The sequence below is a fragment of the Mustelus asterias genome, chromosome 5 (assembly GCF_964213995.1).
Source record: "Mustelus asterias chromosome 5, sMusAst1.hap1.1, whole genome shotgun sequence".
In the NCBI taxonomy this organism is placed as follows: domain Eukaryota; kingdom Metazoa; phylum Chordata; class Chondrichthyes; order Carcharhiniformes; family Triakidae; genus Mustelus; species Mustelus asterias.
Genome location: NC_135805.1, coordinates 132,886,142 through 132,906,734, shown reverse-complemented (window position 1 = coordinate 132,906,734; position 20,593 = coordinate 132,886,142). Strand labels below are relative to the sequence as shown.

The 20,593-nt window shown below is 45.8% G+C and overlaps 1 protein-coding gene across 1 annotated transcript in view; it reads left to right on the top strand.

Moving 5' to 3' along the window:
• The window catches only part of col9a1b (collagen, type IX, alpha 1b), a 195,962-nt gene that overhangs the window by 139,449 nt on the left and 35,920 nt on the right, over positions 1-20,593 (top strand). The window contains exons 24-26 of the mRNA XM_078213596.1: positions 3,232-3,276; positions 7,380-7,433; positions 11,076-11,129. Coding sequence (XP_078069722.1) covers positions 3,232-3,276; positions 7,380-7,433; positions 11,076-11,129 — 153 coding nt within the window. The remainder of the gene's footprint in view (positions 1-3,231; positions 3,277-7,379; positions 7,434-11,075; positions 11,130-20,593) is intronic.

Genomic DNA, 20,593 nt, shown 5'->3' with positions numbered 1-20,593 from the left:
TGGAAGGAGAAGCATTTGGTGGGACAGGTGGGAATGGAACCAGGAAAGGGTAGTGTCATGGAGATGGAGCTTGACAGAGAAATGACGGAGGAAGTTTGTGTTTTTGAGGGACATTGAAAACTCTACAGGGACTGAGGGAAGATATGGGTGGCACAGTGGCACAATGGTTAGCACTGCTGCCTCATAGTGCCAGGGACCCGGGTTCAATTCCGGCCTCGGGTGACTGTCTGTGTGGAGTTTGCATTCTCCCCGTGTCTGCATGAGTTTCCTCCGGGTGCTCCGGTTTCCTCCCACAGTCCAAAGATGTGTGAGTTAGGTTGATTGGCATGCTAAATTGCCCCATAATGTCAGGGGGAATAGCAAGGTAAATACGTGGGGTTAAGGGGATAGGGCCTGAGTGGGATTGTGGTAGGTGCAGACTTGATGGGCCAAATGGCCTCCTTCTGCACTGTAGAGTTTCTGTGATTGTATGATAAAGCAGCTCCAGCATAGTGACACTGAATGTCAGTGGTGCTCTCTCATGAGCGTGGGCTCGAATGTGGCTGTCATGAAAGTCAAACCGAAGGGATTCAAAAAAAGAATGACAGGTGCCCAGTTTGGTGGCAGTGATCCGTAATGAACAGGAAGTTGGGTAGTAATTAGGAAGAACAGAGGGGTGAATGAATAACCTTCTTAAGAACCTTGTAGTATTGAAGGTGGGAGGGCCCAGTGTCGGAGGAGAGAGAGAGAGAGCTGGTGTTGCGTTACATTGTGAGCATCGAGCTGAGGAGAGGCATTTCAGTGTCAGAAACTGGTCAAAGGAAGATGTTTCACGGAGGAGAGGAGTTTGGAAAAGATTGGGGCGGGAGGTGTGAAAGAAGCTCGAGAGTTAGACTGTGAGGCCGGGGTAGAGAATGGGGCAGGCTGGAACTGCTGGAGGCAGATCCCTGAATAGCCTCAGTATTGGAGATAGTACAGTCCCCAAACTCCTTGCAGCTGCGTACAGATGTGAAGATGAAGTGGGGAGGGGAGTGAGTTGGAAGAGCCCTAAAGGAAGGAAGAGTAGGTGTTTGGGATTTCCTTTCAGGTTGATTCTGGAGGATTCAGAGGATTTGGTCAATGGGTCTCACTGTTCTTAATCCACTTGTCCGGATGAGTGCGGCTCCAACAACACTCAAGAAGCACGACACCATCCAGGACAGAGCAGCTCACTTGAGTGGCATACCATCCACCTTAAACATTCACTCCCTCCACCACCGATGCACAGTGGCAGCAGTGTGTACTATCTACAAGATGCACTGCAGCAACTCATCAAAGCTCCTTTGACAGCACCTTCCAAACCTGTGACCTCTACCACCAGAAGGGCGAGGGCAACAGACACATAGGAACACCATCACCTGCAAGTTCCCCTCCAAGCCACACACAATCCTGACTTAGAAATATATCAGCCGTTCCTGCACTGTTGCTGGGTCAAAATCAAGGAACTCCTTCCCTAATGCACAGTGGGTGTATCTACACCACGTGGACTGCAGTGGTTCAAGAAGACAACTCATCACCAACTTATCAAGGGCAATTAAGGATGGGCAATAAATGCTGGTCCAGCCAGTGACACCCAGGTCTCAGGAATGATTTTAAAAAAACAATTGTTTCCTAATTTCACAAAATGACCTATCAGATCTGAGGATGTAATGCCGAGCAATAGTCTTTAATCATTTGTTTAAATGATGTGAAATCAGGTCAACCCTTTGAGCTGCGATGGGAGTTTGTCATACTGTAAGTAAAACAGTAGAAATGATCCGGCGATGGTGACCATAGGCAAGGTAGTGGGGCAGAAGCTGGTGAAAACAACCGCCACTCATCGGGTAAAGTGTAAAATCCAACAACAAGTAAAATCAAGGGAGGATCACATGGCCAGTAGGCACCTGGCTAATCTTCCATCTGCTAATTTAAATAGCCCGGTTGCATGAACCCATTCCTCCCTATGTATCTTACATTATTGTGTACTATCTACGAGATGCACTGCAACAATTCACCAAAGATCCTTAGACAGCACCTCCCAAACCCATGACCACTTCCATCTAGAAGGACTAGGGCAGCAGGCCCATGGCAACACCACCACCTTCAGGTTCCCCACCAAGCCACTCACCATCCTGACTTGGAAATATATCGCCATTCCTTCACAGTCGCCGGGTCAAAATCCTGGAATTCCCTCCCTAACAGCATTGTGGGTCAACCCCACAGCACGTGAACTGCAGCGATTCAAGAAGGCAGCTCACCACCACCTTCTCAAGGGCAACTAGGGATGGGCAATAAATGCTGGCCAGCCAGCGACACCCATGTCCCACGAATGAGTACATTTATTTATGCTAAAACAAATGAGGATCTTCCCCATCACACCAGACCAATAAAACGAGATATCTGTGTAAACAAGTGGAAAGTGTGAGGGAACAAAATGATGGAAAATAACCTGGAAATAGGATAACACTGCAGGGGTGAAATAAAACTGGAGTAAGCTTGAGTGAAGGAAACTATGGTTTGTCCCACCATCTATCAATGAATTGAATTACAATTATTTAAATAAGAATGTGCTTTAAATCTTCTAAAGGTTGAATTATTGTATCACTGCTTGTGTCTTTATTCTGCTGAACCCACCTCCTTGTCCTGGCATTTACTATCACATTCTGGGTGTTGACATTCAGGGCCTAATTTTCCCGGCGGGGGGGGGGGGGGGGGGCAGACCATGCACAGGTCCGTTGACCTCGGGTGGGATTTTCCAGTTCTGGAGCAAACGCGGCCGGAAAATCCCACCCTTAATGTGACACTGTGATGTGAAAGAGAAAAGAAATACTTGCATTAATGTATCACCCTTCACAGTCCCCACATGCTTTACAGCAAATAATGTACTTGTGAAATGGGGACTGTTGAAATGTAGGAAATGGACTGCAGCCAATTTGCGCTCGGAAAGCTCCTCTCAAACAGCAATGTGATAAGGTCCACATAATCTGTTCTTATCATATTGAGTTTTCTTCATCTGAATAAATAGATGAAAGCTCGGGGGCCATGAGTCAGCCATTTCTCTACTAGCCCTCCCTGGGAATGGGGCTCCTCACTGGGAATGTCTGCCCCAATCCTCCCCCCCCAGTCCAGCATTAAGCTCCATTTCATCAAAGTATTTTAAACTGAATACATATTTTAACCCTCTCCCCGGGAAGAAAAACTTATTATTTGTTGACCCCTTTTTTTGTTTTCCAGGGTTTGCCCGGTTCTCCAGGACTTCAGGGTGCAATGGGTGCAAAGGTACGTAATGATTGTACTTCTGACTGTCCTTGCTGTTCCTAAATAATGTTAATTGCCAATAAGCAAGTTGATCCTACATAGTAAGTGGTTGTTGTTGAAGTTTAGATCAGTGCTCCTCTGTGGAGCAGAGTCCTCCAGGTGGTCCCTGGGCTGGCCAAAATGCACGTCACTGGAACTGGTATTTGGTGAGAAAGCTTTGAAGAGTTTTTGCCTCCACACACAAACTCCAAGTGTCCTGGACTGAATCACCTGCTGCCGTACACAACCATGAGATTGAATTTTCAACATGTTTCGATCTGAAAAGAAGGGGAACTGACTGAATATGGAACATAGAAACATAGGAATGTAGGACTTAGAACATAGAACATTACAGCGCAGTACAGGCCCTTCGGCCCTCGATGTTGCGCCGACCAGTGAAACCGATCTAAAGCCCATCTAACCTATACTATTCCAATATCATCCATATCTTTATCCAATGACCATTTAAATGCCCTTAATGTTGGCGAGTCCACTACTGCTGCAGGCAGGACATTCCACGCCCTTACCACTCTCTGAGTGAAGAACCTACCTCTGACATCTGTCCTATATCTATCACCCCTCAATTTAAAGCTATGTCCCCTCATGCTAGCTATCACCATCCGAGGAAAAAGGCTCTCACTATCCACCCTATCTAATCCTCTGATCATCTTGTATGCCTCTATTAAGTCACCTCTTAACCTTCTTCTCTCTAAAGAAAACAACCTCAAGTCCCTCAGCCTTTCCTCATAAGACCTTCCCACCATACCGGGCAACATCCTAGTAAATCTCGTCTGCACCCTTTCCAATGCATCCACATCCTTCCTATAATGTGGTGATCAGAACTGTACGCAATACTTCAAGTGCGGCTGCACCAGAGTTTTGTACAGCTGCAACATGACCTCCTGGTTCCGAAACTCAATCCCTCTACCAATAAAAGCTAACACTCCGTACACCTTCTTAACAACCCTATCAACCTGGGTGCCAACTTTCAGGGATCTATGCACATGGACACCGAGATCTCTGTTCATCCACACTACCAAGTATCTTACCATTAGCCCTGTACTCTGTATTCCTGTTACTCCTTAGGAGCAGGAGGAGGCCATTCGGCCCTTCATGCTTGTTCCACCATTCCATAAGATCATGGTTGATCGGGTTGTGGTCTCAACACCCTTCCTGGCTGCCCCCCATAACCCTCAGTTCCCTAGATCAAAAATCTGTCTAAATCAGTCTTGAATATATTCAATTACCCAGCCGCTACTGGGAAGAGAATTCCACAGATTAACGACCCTCTGAGAGAAAACAATTCTCCTCATCTCCGACTTGACAAGGATACCTCTTATTCTTAATCTGTATCTCCTAGTTCAAGTCTCCCTCACAAGAGGAAACATTCTCCCAGTATCTACCCTCTCAAGTTCCCTCAGGATCTTATATGTTTCAATAAGATTGCCTCTCATTTTTCTAAACTCCAATGTGTATAGAATCAATCCATTCAACCTTTCTTCATAAAATAAGCCCTTCATACCAGGGGACGGCACGATGGCACAACGGTTAGCACTGCTGCCTCACAGTGCCAGGGACCCGGGTTCGATTCCCGGTTTGGCCCACTGTTTGTGTCCTCCTCGTGTCTGCATGGGTTTCCTCTGGGTGCTCCAGTTTCCTCCCACAGTCCGAAAGACTGGTTAGATGGATTGGCCATGCTAAATTCTCCCTCAGTGTACCCAAACAGGTGCCGGAGTGTGGCGACTAGGGATTTTCACAGTAACTTCATTACAGTAAGCCTACTTGTGACACTAATAAATAAACTTAAAACTTAAACAAATTGCTTACCTCTGCTTCTACTTGCTATGTTTCTGTGTGCCTATGAGTTGGGTGAACCTTCTCTGAACTGTTTCCAAAGCAATATCTTTTTTTAAAATCTGGAGACCAAAAGTGTACACAGATGCGGATTCACCAAGGCACTGTACAGCTGCAGTAAAACTTCTGTATTTTTGTATTCCATTTCTCTTGCCAACATTCAATTTGCTTTCCTCATCACTTTCTGTACCTGCAGACTAACATTTTAGTGATTCATATACCAGGACACCCAGATCCCTCTGTACCTCAGAGTTTCTGCAGTCTCATCTCTCCATTTAAAAATATTTTGCTTCTTTATTCTTCCTGCCAAAGTAAAGAAGTTCACATTTTTCTGCATCATAATCCATCTGCCGAATTTATGTCCAGTCACTTAACCTATCTTTGTAGACTCTTTACCTCTTGACAACGTATTTTCCTACCTATCTTGGTGTCATTAACAAATTTAGCTACCTTACATTTGGTGCCGTCAACCAAATCATTAATATAGATTGTTGAAGCCTCAGCACTGATCCCTGTGCACTTCACTAGTTACAGCTTGCCAACCCAAAAAAGATACATTTATCCATACTCTCTGTTCCCTATTAGCTAATCAATCCTTTATCCATGCTAATATGTTACCTCATACATCATGTGTCTTTATCTTGTGTTATAACCTTTGATGTGACACCTTATCGGATGCTTTTTAGATATCCAAGTACACCACATCTACAGGTTCCCCTTTATCCATGTTGCTTGTTACTTCCTCAGAAAACTCTGATAAGTGAGTTAATCATGACTTCCCTTTCATCAAACCATGTTGACTCTGCCTGATTTTTAAATAGCCTGCTACATCCTCCTGAATAATGGATTATACCAATTGTCCTATGACAGATATTAGATAACTGGTCCTTTCTTGAATGAATCTGCTAAATTTGCTATTTCCCAATTCACTAGGACATTATCAGAACCCAAGTAATTTTGGATTATTAAAATCAATGCACCTATTACCTCTGTGGCCACTGTCTAGAGGACCCCAAGATGCAGGTTATTAGGTCCTGGGGACTTGTCAGCCTTTAGGATTAATAGTTTTCCCAGCACCTTTTTCCGAGCGATGGTGATTGTTTTAAGTTCCCCGCTCCCTTTCACCTCTAGACTTCCAGATACCTTTGGGAAGTTTGCTAAGTCTTCTACACTGAAGACACATTCAAAATACTGTCCAATGCCTCTGCCATTTCCTTCTTTTTCATTATTAATTTCCTATTGTGGAAATTATGTGGAGTCCAACTCGAGACTGATGCTCTCCAGCTTGGAACCAGACAGTACCTTATTAGTGTTTCACTAGATGTAGTACCATTCTTCCCATTCACTCCTGAGTTACTTTGTGGTGACAGGCAAAAGCGGGTGGTCTATTGTCCCATCTAAGTGATCCGTGGTGAAAATATTTGGGAACCACTGTTTTAGAACAACTGAGATTTGCTACTATAGGTTAGGGGAATTATGCAAGACATTTCCAGCAACAAGAATTAAAATTTAGGCATGAGATTTAGGGTAAATTAATTAATTCTACATTCCCACTTTTCAGCATTCTCATAGATTCATAATCCTTTCGAATGTGGCTTCCTACTATAATTTGGGGATTTTAAACTTACCCCTACATGAGTATGTTAGGGTCGTGTATGAACTGAACATTCTGTATTAATGTCTTTGTTACAGTATATGATATTCCAGGCAAATAATTGGAATTGAAGATTAGCTGAAGAGTTTGAATATATGATAAGAAAAGAATCTGAGGGTTAATGCAGTTAGAAATGATTGACTGCTGTGTATCAGTGTAGTTTCTGCTCAGCCCGATCATCATGCAAGTATCTGTGGTGAGATTAAGCAGGTACTTCTGCATCTTCCTTGATTTACCCTGTGTACAAGGGTGGAACTTTTCCGCCCCTTTCTTTAGCAGATGAAATGAATTAGCAGCCTCCACGATAGTTCACATTGTGCGTGGTCTGTGGTATCCAAATTGAACAGTTCGAGTAACAGCAAATAGCAAAAGTCAGGCGAACGAATGCACTTTTAATTTCAAATTTGTTGGAGAAATGGCAAACTAGTTTAGAGCGAATGGTTTCAGTTTCTCCAGCTTGCTGCTGTTTTTGAAAATAAAGCAATTTAGGTTTTGAATGTTAGAATTACTGTTTACTCTATGATTCTTTTAATAAATAATTTATTTTTCTTCCCATCTCACCCTTGCTTTCTGACAGGGTAATAGAGGTCCAGTTGGCTTGAATGGTACTATGGGATCTCCTGGTAAACCTGTAAGTTGACCTTGAATTTGTGATCTGAATTAATCTGACCCTTGAACCCCACACAAAAATACATAGAATTGGCAAATCAAAAATGTTCTATTAACCATGATGAAGGAACAGGCTGTAACCAACAATGGCATGTGGTAGAAATATCCAGTTAATTATATCTTAGTTATATATAAAAAATATTCCTTTGAATTTTCTATCAATCTCATTTCTGATCAAGTTTATCATCTTCCTGTTGCTCATGATGTATCCTTTATTCATACAAAATCAAGAGCCATTATGATTTCCAATCCCGCCACGCCAGTTTGAGAATTCAAAATCAACTTAAAAAAAATGGAAATAAAAATCTTCTACCTAGAAACGCGACTATGAAGCTGTCAGATTGTCCTAAAGAAACCAACTAGTTCAGAAATGGTCTTACCTGGGCCGCGACTTTCCTTTCCTGCTCTTCAGGATGTGAATGGTGACAAGGGTGGAAAATCTCACAAGAGACCCAATCACGTTCTAAATTGGAGGGAAGTCTCTCCGAGATTATCCTCCCTGCCCCCGCCAGTGATGTAATGGGAATCCAGATGTTCAACATCAGGAACCCTATTATAATAAATCTGAATCTCATTATCCGGCCTCTATCGCTGAACATCTCCTTCCCGTGAGATTATCCATTCACATTGGCATGTGGGCACACTGGCGTGAATTACAACTGTTCCCCCATGGCATGCACCTCGCTAGCATACCCTTGAAAGGAGCCCAGGTGAGTGCATCTCTTGAGGGGGTGGGGTGGGTAGAGGGACATGCCTTTTTAGGTAACAAAATACTGGGTGATAACAAAACACTCAAGAAGGTGACCCACTATCACGTTCTCTTCTATGTTTCAACCAAGTCACCTCTTAAACTCCAGTAGATACAAACCTAGCCTGTCCAACCTTTCCCATAAGACAACCCCCTCATTCCAGGTGGAGGTTTAGTAAACCTCTGAACTGCTTCCAACGCATTTACATTCTTCCTCATAAATAAGGAGACCAATACTGTACACAGAGGTGCAGATGTGGGGCGGGATTTTCCTGCCACGCGCGCTCTTTGCATGGTCTGTGTCCCGCCCGCTAAGATTCCCGTGGCAGGTGGGATGGGAAAATTCTGCTGTAGTCTCGCCAATGCCCATTTATTTGGATAAATTTCCTCATTCCTCAGCTGGGGTACTGGATTATCTTTTATAGATTTGGTATTTCTCAGGGGTGAGGGGTGTTCCTGCTGGGGAGTGGACCACTTCATGGTTCAGGCACCCACTTTCAGCCACGCATGCCAACTTGTCCACGCGACAAGTTTAAGTTCTAGCTTCAGAAGAGCATCTCCCACTGCATTAATACAACATGAGGTGTAACTAGCTTGTTATTGATGTACTAACTTCATAATTACTGATGGTCACCCTCATTGGCCGTGAGAAATTTACATTTCTGGAATGCCAGGATTCTCTATTATGATAAACTGTTGTTTTTTAAAAATGGTTACAATATTTTACCTTCTGAATGCAATCATAATTTATTTCATCATCGGAACTTTTAAATTAAAAGTGAAGGCATTCCACGGGTTTTACTTCCTGGTTGGTTGTCTGTCTAAATAATTCAACGTGATTGGCTGCTTAGCTTTCTTGCTGACATCACCGTTGAGGTCCCCTTGACCCGGCGTCTGATTTAGGATGATGTTGGGAAAGGCAAAGTTCATGCTACTGAGATTGCTCGATCTCTGCGGGCAGCTTTCTTCAAGGTGGGCACTTAAAAAAAAATTCATTTGTGGGACATGGGCGTGCTGGTTGGCTAGCATTTATTGCCCATCCCTAGTTGCCCTTGGAGGGCAGTTGAGAGTCAACCACATTGCTATGGCTTGAGGTTGCATATAGACCAGACCGATAAGGATGGCAGATTTCTTTCCCTAAAGGGCACTAGTGAACCAGATGGGTTTTCCCAAAAATCGACAATGGTTATCAGTAGATTCTTAATTCCAGATATTTTTTTTATTGAATTCAAATTGCATCATCTGCGGGATTCGAACCCAGAATATTAGCTGAGTTTCTGGATTAAGAGTCTAGCGATAATACCACTAGGTCATCGCCTCCCCTTTGCTACTGCCAGTAAAATCCAACGAGCTGTATCTCATCAGTCTGAGCTTCATTACAGTCTGTTGCCAGAGGTAAAAAGCTAATGTTTAACCCATGGAATGGCCTGTTTCCCCTCCTATTTTTGCCTTAAACCAGCACTTTTATTTAGATCCTGGCTAGGCACATTAGTTCCTGCTTCCGTCATTGACTCCTGTCACAGCCAGCTGAGTGCAAAACCACAGCCAGATTAAGTTCTTCCTGAATAAAATAAATAAAAAGCCCCATGGTTGTCCCTGGTTCACCGAAGAAAAGTGCCTCCCTTCTTTTAAGAGGGACGGGTTATGAAGGAAACTGAGGTAGAACAGAGGAAACTCATTAAAACAATGATGGTTTACATCCTCCAGTTCTGGCCATGGGAAGCTTTTCCTTTACTAAAGGGTATGGTGCGCTCCTTCTCCAGGGCTACCCAGGCATGAACAAGACTGTAGGAGACAGGCAATGAGAGTGACCATCTCCGTGAGCCTCTGGCTTGAGATAGGATCATTTATCAACTTGTCCTAATTGTTGTACAGTTTGTTTTTCAAGTTTATTTATAAGCGTCACAAATAGGCTTACATTAACACTGCAATGAAGTTACTATGAAAATCCCCTAGTCGCCACACTCTGGCACTTGTTCGGGTACACTGAGGGAGAATTTACTATAGAAACCCTAGAGTCCAGAAGGAGGCTATTCAGCCCATTGAGTCTGCAATGACAACAATCCCAACCTGGGCCTATCCCTGTAGTCCTGCATATTTACCCTGCTAATCCCTCTAACCTACACATCCCTAGACACTAAGGGGCAATTTAGCATGGCCAATGCACCTAACCCATAACATCTTTGGACTGTGGGAGGAAACTGGAGCACCCGGAGAAAACCCATGCAGAGACGGGTAGAATGTGCAAACTCCACACAGGCAGTGACCCAAGCTGGGAATCGAACCTAGGTTCCTGGAGCTGTGAGGCAGCAGCGTTAACCACTGTGCAACCGTGCCATCCAAATTTAGCATGGCTAATGCATCTAACCTGCACGTCTTTCGGACTGCGGGAGGAAACCATAGCATCTGAAGGAAACCCACGCAGACATGGGGAGAACGTGCAGACTCTGCACAGACAGTGACCCAAACCAGGAATGGAACCTTGGTCCCTGGCACTGTGAGGCAGCAGTGCTAACCACTGTGCCACCGTGCTGCCCCAATGTGCCACCGTGCCGCCCCAGCTCCGATCACCTTGGATTGTAACAGGCAGCCCATCCAGCAAGCAAAACAGTTGGCAAAACCCGATGTAGCGATGAAGAAGTTAAGAAAAGCTTGAACAATGTGGCAGCTTCAATGACATGAAGTTGTTGTTTGGCATCGGGGACATGAATTATTAAAGTGTTCTTTGTTGTACTATCCATGGTTCAAAAATGTCTTGCAAGCAAACTGTACAGCCACTAAAACCAGTGCAAAACTGAGAAAAAATAATTAACTCCTAGTGTCACAGAATTTAAAGTGCTTTTTCTTCACTGACAGGGTGAACAGGGCCCGATAGGCGATCTGGGAGAACCTGGTCTCGTTGGCCCTCCGGTGAGTAGCAGACTATTTCACTGCCTTTATCTTGCAACCAATCTGCAGGAACTGTGGTTAATTTGAATAGTTTAGTTCAACTCGACTGTGGTGTTCTTTTGTGTGATTGTTCAGAGAAAGTCTTTAAAAGGCTTTGGCTGTTTACAGTACTGGCAAAAATAGTTTTCATTGTTAAAAGCTTGAACCATCTCCAAGACTAGATTATTGCGAAGAGAATGATCACATTGCATGTCCTTATCATAGAATCCCTACAGTGCAGAAGCAGGACATTTGGCCCATCGAGTCTGCACCGACTCTCCAACAAAGATCCACCCTCCTGCCCTATCCCCGTATCCCCACACATTTATCCGCTAATTCCTCTAACCTACAAATCTTGATACATTGAGGAAGAATTTAGCGTGGCCAATCCACCTAACCCGTACATCTTTGTAGTGTGGGAGCACACGGAGGAAACCCACACAGATACGGAGAGAACGTGCAGACTCCACACCGATAAGCCCCAATTTTACCAGCTTGTCCATCAATGGACAGAGTGAGCCGGTAAAATTGCACGAGAGCCGAGAAACCAGGATCGCACCCAATTTCTCGGCTCTCGCGATCTTACCAAAACTGGATTTCCGTTGTGTTAAGCCTCTGGCCCATTTCTGGCGCGAGGCTGAATAAATTAGTTAAATTTATTAAAATCTTAATTTCCATCTAATTAGTGAGCCCGCGGTTAATCATCTGGGCTCGCTTGCACTTATGGCTCACCGGGAGACGTTCTCCCCGACGAGGAATACCATCTGCTCCCCATGAACGGGATACATTCGTGTTGGCATTTTCAGTAGAACCGGAGGCCATTGAGGACCGCTGGGGAGGCTGAGGGCAAGGGGGTGCCCCTGGGGCAGTGCCATTCTGGCACCCAGGCAATACCCCTGGGCACCTCAGCAATGCCCACCGGGCAGAAATAAGGGGGCAGTGCCAAAGGGATGGGGCCTGAAGGGGTGGGGGGGGCCTGAATGGGTGTGTGACCTGAAGGGGCAGGGCCTGTAGGGGTGGGGCTGTTTCACACTCTGCATTGCGATCGGTGGGGATGAGAGAGGGGGCCCCGCTGCCACTCTGCCTGTGATTGGTATGGGGTGGGTGGGATGCCCATTGCCACTCTGCCTGTGATCGGTTGGGGGGGGATGTGATCCGTCTGGGTGGCGGTGGGGGTGACGGGGGTGATATTTTCAGATGGTGTGGGGCTCGCAATTGCCATGGGCCCCTGTGATTGCGGGGGTGGGGTGCTGGGTTGACGTTGGCTGCAGCAACAGAGACCTGACAGATCTCTCTCTCTCTGTCAGGCCTCTACTGTTGCTATTGCGCATGTGCAGCCACAGAGGTCTGCACATGGGCAATAGCTACCTCTGCTGCTTGAAGAAGCTGGCTGGCGAGTTTAGCCTTGCCCACTACCTCATTGAATCCCTACAGTGCAGAAGGAGGCCATTCAGCCCATTGAGCCTGCACCATCAACAATCCTACAAAGACCTGTCAAGAATCTTGTCACAGTAAGAGTTTTAACAACACCAGGTTAAAGTCCAACAGGTTTATTTGGTAGCGAATGCCATTAGCTTTCGGAGCGCTGCTCCTTCGTCAGATGGAGTGGAAATTTCCACATTTCCACTCCATCTGGCGAAGGAGCAGTGCTCCGAAAGCTAATGGTATTTGCTACCAAATAAACCTGTTGGACTTTAACCTGGTGTTGTTAAAACTCTTACTGTGTTCACCCCAGTCCAACGCTGGCATCTCCACATCAAGAATCTTGTCAACATGACATCAGATCGGAGAGGTATGAATATAATGTGAGGGGGGTATCATGTGGCGAGTGGACTACATAATTACATGTTAATTTATTAAAATGTATTAAAATCAGGCTCTCACCCATTATGGATGCAAATCTGTTGTGTCACCAGTGATGGGCAGGGAAAATCAAAAATCGCAATCTTGCCAGTAAGGTTGGTGATTCCTGGTTTTCTCTGGGTTTGTGCCCCGGTCGCAATCCCGTGCACCGAGTGTCTGGCCTCAAGTTCCACCCTGTACAGTGTTGCATTTTTGTCAATCCAATGCAAATGATGTAGGTTTTTCTGTTTCTGCTCCTATTAATAACATGTTCTGGAGGTCCAGCACATTGCTTATACTATCGGACCCCAATAACACCATTTTCACTTTGCAAAGAGTGTGAATCATCCACACTGCTAGACTATCTCTGTAAATCTTTCTTGATTTGATTTATTATTGTCACATGTATTGGTATACAGTGAAAAGTATTGTTTCTTGCGAGCCATACAGACAAAGCATAACGTTCATAGAGAAGGAAAGGAGAGAGTGCAGAATGCAGTGTTACAGTCATAGCTAGTGTGTACAGAAAGAGCAACTTAATATCAGGTTGGTCCATTCAAAAGTCTGATGGCAGCAGGGAAGAAGCTGTTCTTGGATCAGTTGGTATGACCTCAGACTTTTGTACCTTTTTCCTGACGGAAGAAGGCAGAAGACAGTATGCAATCCTTAATTATGCTGGCTACTTTTCTGAGGCAGCAGGAAGTGTAGACAGAATCAATGGATAGGAGGTTCGGTTGAGTAATGGACTGGGCTTCATTCACGACCCTTTGTAGTTTCTTGCGGTCTTGGACAGAGCAGGAGCCGTACCAAGCTGTGATAGGACCAGAAAGAATACTTTCTATGGTGTACCTGTAAAGGTTGGTGAGAGTCAAGCGGACATGCCAAATTTCTTTAGCCTCCTGAGAAATTAGAAGCGTTGGTGGGCTTTCTTAACTATAGTGTCAGCGTGGAGGGACCAGGACAGGTTGTTGGTGATCTGGACACCTAAAAACCTGAAGCTCTGGACCATTTCTGCTTCGTCCCCATTGATGTAGACAGGGGCATGTTCTCCACTACGCTTCCTGAAGTCGATGGCAATCTCCTTCGTTTTATTGACGTTGAGGGAGAGATTATTGTTGTCGCACCAGTTCATCAGATTCTCTATCACATTCCTGTAGTCCATCGCGCCATTGTTTGAGACCTGACCCACTATGGTCTACACAATCTCTTGTGTAGGGTGAGAATGGTAAGAACTTCATTCAAATCATATTCAGACCATAGTGGGTCAGATCTCAAACAATGGCACGATGGACTACATAGAACATAGAACATAGAAAGCCACAGCACAAACAGGCCCTTCGGCCCACAAGTTGCGCTGATCATATCCCTACCTCTAGGCCTATCTATAGCCCTCAATCCCATTAAATCCCATGTACTCATCCAGAAGTCTCTTAAAAGACCCCAACGAGTTTGCCTCCACCACCACCGACGTCAGCCGATTCCACTCACCCACCACCCTCTGAGTGAAAAACTTACCCCTGACATCTCCTCTGTACCTACCCCCCAGCACCTTAAACCTGTGTCCTCTCGTAGCAACCATTTCAGCCCTTGGAAATAGCCTCTGAGAGTCTACCCTATCCAGACCTCTCAACATCTTGTAAACCTCTATCAGGTCACCTCTCATCCTTCGTCTCTCCAGGGAGAAGAGACCAAGCTCCCTCAACCTATCCTCATAAGGCATGCCCCCCAATCCAGGCAACATCCTTGTAAATCTCCTCTGCACCCTTTCAATGGCTTCAACATCTTTCCTGTAATGAGGTGACCAGAACTGCGCGCAGTACTCCAAGTGGGGTCTAACCAGGGTCCTATAAAGCTGCAGCATTATCTCCCGACTCCTAAACTCAATCCCTCGATTAATGAAGGCTAGTACGCCGTACGCCTTCTTGACCGCATCCTCCACCTGCGAGGCCGATTTAAGAGTCCTATGGACCCGGACCCCAAGGTCCTTCTGATCCTCTACACTGCTAAGAATGGTACCCTTCATATTATACTGCTGCTTCATCCCATTGGATCTGCCAAAATGGATCACTACACACTTATCCCGGTTGAAGTCCATCTGCCACTTCTCCTACAGGAATGAGATAGAGAATCTGGTGAACTGGTGCAGCAGCAATAATCTCTCCCTCAATGTCAACAAAACGAAGGAGATTGTCATCGACTTCAGGAAGCGAAAAGGAGAACATGGCCCTGTCTACATCATTCATATAATAAAACATCCCAAGGATTGATTCTCCAATAGAATTGAACTAAGGATATATTAGGACAGGTAAGAAAAATTTGGTCAAAGATGAATCAAAGCAGTACTTTCAAGATTAGGTGGATTGGCCATGCTAAATTGCCTCTTTGTGTCCCAAGAGGTGTAGGTTAGGGGATTAGCGGGGTAAATACTTGGGGTTACAGGGAACAGGCCTAGGTGGGAATTCCCCTTAATGCCAGGGGGATTACATGGGGTTACAAGCATAGGGCCTGGGTGGGATTGTTATCGGTGCAGACTTGATGGGCCAAATGGCCTCCTTCTGTTCTGTAGGGATTCTATGATTTTTATCAAAAAAAGAAAAAAAAAGAGAACCTAGACACTGGAAGCAACAACAGCAAACCCAGCCCTGTCGACCCTGCAAAGTCCACCGCTCTAACATCTGGGGGCTTGTGCCAAAATAGGGAGAACTGTCCCACAGACTAGTCAAGCAACAGCCTGACCTTGTCTGTAAGGTAGGATTCTGTGAGAATCTCTATATCCTGACACCACCATCAACATCCCTGAATGTGTCCAGTACCACCAACTATATGGTCAGGAGTGGGTTGCTGTGGGGGGGGTTCTCAACATCAACTCTGGGCCCCATGAAGTTTCATGGCATCCGGTCAAACGTGAGCAAGGAAACGTTCTGCTGATTACCAAAGTAAAGTTTAAAGTTTATTGGTGTCACAAGTGGGCTTAAATTAAGACTGCAATGAAGTTACTGTGAAAATCCCCTAGTCGCTACACTCCGTTGCCTGTTTGGCTACACTGAGGGAGTATTTAGCACGGCCAATGCACCTAACCAGCACGTTTTTCTCACCGTGGGAGGAAACTGGAGCACCTGGAGGAAACCCATGCAGACACGGGGAGAATGTGCAAACTCCACACAGACAGTGACCCAAGCCGGGAATCGCATCTGTGTCCCTGGAGCTGTGAGGCAGTAGTGCTAACCACTGTGCCACCCTCAGTTGGTGAATCAGTACTCCTTCATGTTGAACACCACTAGAGTCATAGAGGTTTACGGCATGGAAACAGGTCCTTCGGCCCAACTTGTCCATGCCGCCCAGTTTTTAACCACTTAGCTAGTCCCAATTGCCTGCATTTGGCCCATAGCCCTCTATACCAATCTCACTCATGTAACTGACTAAATGCTTTTTAAAAGCATTTTTAAGAAGAAGCACTGAGGGTGGCAAGGGTACAGAGTGTGTTCTGGATGGGGAGGATTTTAATCTCCATCACCAAGAGGCTCGGTAATATCATGGCAGATTAAGCTTGCCAAGTCCTAAAGGATATAACTGCGAGGCTGAGACTGCAGCAGTAAGTGAGGGAAGCAACAAAAGGAAAGAACCTACTTGACCTGATCCTCACTAGCCTGCCTGTCACAGATACATCTGTTCATGATATTATTGGTCATGCCAGGAGCAACACCAGGCAGATCTAAAAATGAGGTGTCAACCTGGTGAAGCGACAACTCAGGGCTACTTGCCTACCAAACAATATATAAGCAGCAATAGATTGAGCTAAGCAATCCCACAACCAACGGATCAGATCTAAACTCTGCAGTCAGGCCACATCCAGCCACGAATGATGGTGGAAAATTAAACATCTCACTGGAGGGGGAGGCTCCACAAATATCCCCATCTTCAATGATGGAGGAGTCCAGCACATCAGTGCAAAAGACAAGGCTGAAGCATTTGCAACAACCTTCAGCCAGAAATGCAGAGTGGATGATCCATCTCGCCCTAGTGGTCACCAGCATCTCAGATGTCAATCTTCAGCCAATTCAATTCACTCCATAGGATATCAAGGAATGTCTGAAAGCACTGGATACTGCAAAGACAATGGGCACTGATAATATCCAGCAATAGAACTGAAGTCTTTTGCTCCAGAACTTGCCCCGAGCCCAGCTGTTCCAATGCAGCTGCAACACTGACATCTATCTGCCAATGTGGAAACTTGCCTATGTATGTCCTGGACACAAGAAACAGGATAAATCGAACCCAGCCAATTACTGCCCTATCAGTCTACATCATCAGTAACACATTGGAAGGTGTGGTCGACAGTGCTGTCAAGTGGCACTCACGCAGCAATAACCTGCTCACGGAAGCTCAGTTTGAGTTTTGCCAGGGTCACTCAGCTGCTGACCTCATCATAGCCTTTGTCCAAAGCTGGACAAAAGGGCTGAACTCCAAAGGTGAGGTGAGAGTAACTGCCCCTGACATCAAGGCAGCATTTGAATGAGTCTGGCATCAAGGAGCTCCAGCAGAACTGGAGTCAATGGGAATCAGGGGGAAAACTCTTCGCTGTTTGGAATCATACCTGGCACAAATGAAGATAGTTGTTGGAGACAGAAGCCTCTGTCCCAAGATATCGCAGTAAGAAGTCTCACAAAACCAGGTTAAAGTCCAACAGGTTTATTCGGCAGCACTAGCTTTCGGAGTCTCAAGCTCCTTCATCAGGTGAGTGAGGACTTGTGTTCTCAAACAGGGCATATAAAGACACAAACTCAATTTACAAGATAATGGTTGGAATGCGAATCTTTACAGGTAATCAAGTCTTAAAGGTACAGACAATGTGAGTGGAGAGAGGGCCAAGCACAGGTTAAAGAGACGTGTATTGTCTCCAGTCAGGACAGTTAGTGAGATTTTGCAAGCCCAGGCAAGTCATGGGGGTTACAGATAGCATGACATGAACCCAAGATCCCGGTTGAGGCCGTCCTCATGTGTGCGGAACTTAGTTATTAATTTCTGCTCAGCGATTCTGCGTTGTCGTGTGTCGTGAAGGCCACCTTGGAGAACGCTTACTCGAAGATCATCGGCTGAATGCCCGTGACTGCTGAAGTGTTCCCCGACAGAAAGGGAACACTCCTGCCTGTGGTGATTGTTGAGCGGTGTTCATTCATTTGTTGTCATAGCGTCTGCATGGTCTCCCCAATATACCTTGCCTCGGGACATCTTTTTCTGCAGCGGTACCTACCTCACCTGATGAAGGAGCCTGAGACTCCGAAAGCTAATGCTGCCAAATAAACCTGTTGGACTTTAACCTGGTGTTGTGAGACTTCTTACTGTGCGTACCCCAGTCCAAGGCTGGCATCTCCACACCAAGATATTGCTGCAGGAGATCCTCAGGGTAGTGTCTTAGGCCCAATGATCATCTGCTGCTTCATCAATGGCCTCTCCTCCATCATAAGGTCCACGCAGACACTATAGTTAAGAGAGCCCACCAATGCCTCTTCCCTCTCAAGAGGCTAAGGAAATTCAGCATGTTCACTACAACTCTCACCAACTTTTACAGATGCACCACAGAAAGCATCCTTTCCAGTTGTATCACAGGTTGGTATGGCTCCTGCTCTGCCCAAGACTGCAGAAACTACAAAAGATCATGAACGAAGCTCAGTCCATCACGCAAACCAACCTCCCATCCATTGATTCGGTCTACATTTCCCGCTGCCTTGGAAAAGCAGCCAGCATAATCAAGGACCCCACGCACCCTGGACATTCTCTCTTCCACCTTCTTCCGTTGGGAAAAAGATATAAAAGTCTGAGATCAGTACTGTGCTGTGTGTACTATTTACACACAGATGCACTGCAGCAATTCACCAAAGATCCTTAGACAGCACCTTCCAAACCCACAACCATTTCCATCTAGAAGGACAAGGGCAGCAGAGACATGGGAACACCACTACCTGCAAGTTCCCCTCCAAGCCACTCACTGTCCTGACTTGGAAATATATTGCCATTCCTTCGCAGTTGCTAGGTCAAAATCCTGGAATTCCCTGCCTCACGGCATTGTGGGTCAACCCACAATTCAATGCAGCGATTCAAGAAGGCAGCTCACCACCACCTTCTCAATGGGAACTAGGGATGGGCAATAAATGCTGGCCAGCCAGCGATGCCCATGTCCCACGAATGAATAAAAAAAATCACACACCAACCGACTCAAGAACAGCTTCATCCCTGCTGCCATCAGACTTTTGAATGGACCTATCTTATATTAAGTTGATCTTTCTCTACACCCTAGCTATGATTGTAACACTACATTCTGCACCCCCTCCTTTTCTTCTCCCCAATCTACTCTATGAACGGTATACTTTGTCTGTATAGCACGCAAGAAGCAATACTTTTCATTGCATACCAATACATGTGACAATAATAAATCAAATCAAAGTGGGATATTCACTGATGATTGCACAATGTTCAACAGCCTCCTCAGATACTGGAGTCCATGCCCAAATTCAGCAAGACCTGGACAACATTTAGGCCTGGGCTGATATGGGGAAAGTAACATTTGTGCCACAGAAGTGCCAGGCGATGACCAACTCCAGTGAGAGAGAATCTAACTGTCTTCCCTTGACATTCAATGGCATTACCATCGCTGAATCCTCTGCTATCCTGGGGGTTATGATGTGGAGATGCCGGCGTTGGACTGTGGTAAACACAGTAAGAAGTCTCACAACACCAGGTTAAAGTCCAACAGGTTTATTTGGTAGCAAATACCATAAGCTTTCGGAGCTTGCTGCTCCTTCGTCAGATGGAGTGGTCTCTGTTCTCCAACAGTGCACAGACACAGAAATCAAGTTACAGAATACTAATTAGAATGCAAATCTCTACAGCCAGCCAGGTCTTAAAAGGTACAGATAATGTGGTTGGAGGGAACATTAAACACAGGTTAAAGAGATGTGTATGTCTCCAGACAGAACAGCTGGTGAGATTATGCAAGACCAGGGGCAAGCTGTGGGGGTTACTGATAATGTGACATAAATCCAACATCCCGGTTTAGGCCGTCCTCATGTGTGCGGAACTTGGCTATCAGTTTCTGCTCAGCGACTCTGCGCTGTTGTATGTCGTGAAGACCGCCTTGGAGAACGCTTACCTGAAGATCCAAGGCTGAATGCCCGTGACTGCTGAAGTGCTCCCCCACAGGAAGAGAACAGTCTGTCCTGGTGATTGTCGAGCGGCGTTCATTCATCTGTTGTCGTAGCGTCTGCATGGTTTCCCCAATGTACCATGCCTCGGGACATCCTTTCCTGCAGTGTATCAGGCAGACAACGTTGGCCGAGTTGCAAGAGTATGTACCGTGTACCTGGTAGATGGTGTTCTCACGTGAGATGATGGCATCCGTGTCGATGATCTGGCAAGTCTTGCAGAGGTTGCTGTGGCAGGGTTGTGTGGTGTCATGGTCACTGTTCTCCTGAAGGCTGGGTCGTTTGCTGCGGACAATGGTCTGTTTGAGGTTGCGTGGTTGTTTGAGGGCAAGAAGTGGGGGTGTGGGGATGGCCTTGGCGAGATGTTCGTCTTCATCAATGACATGTTGAAGGCTCCGGAGGAGA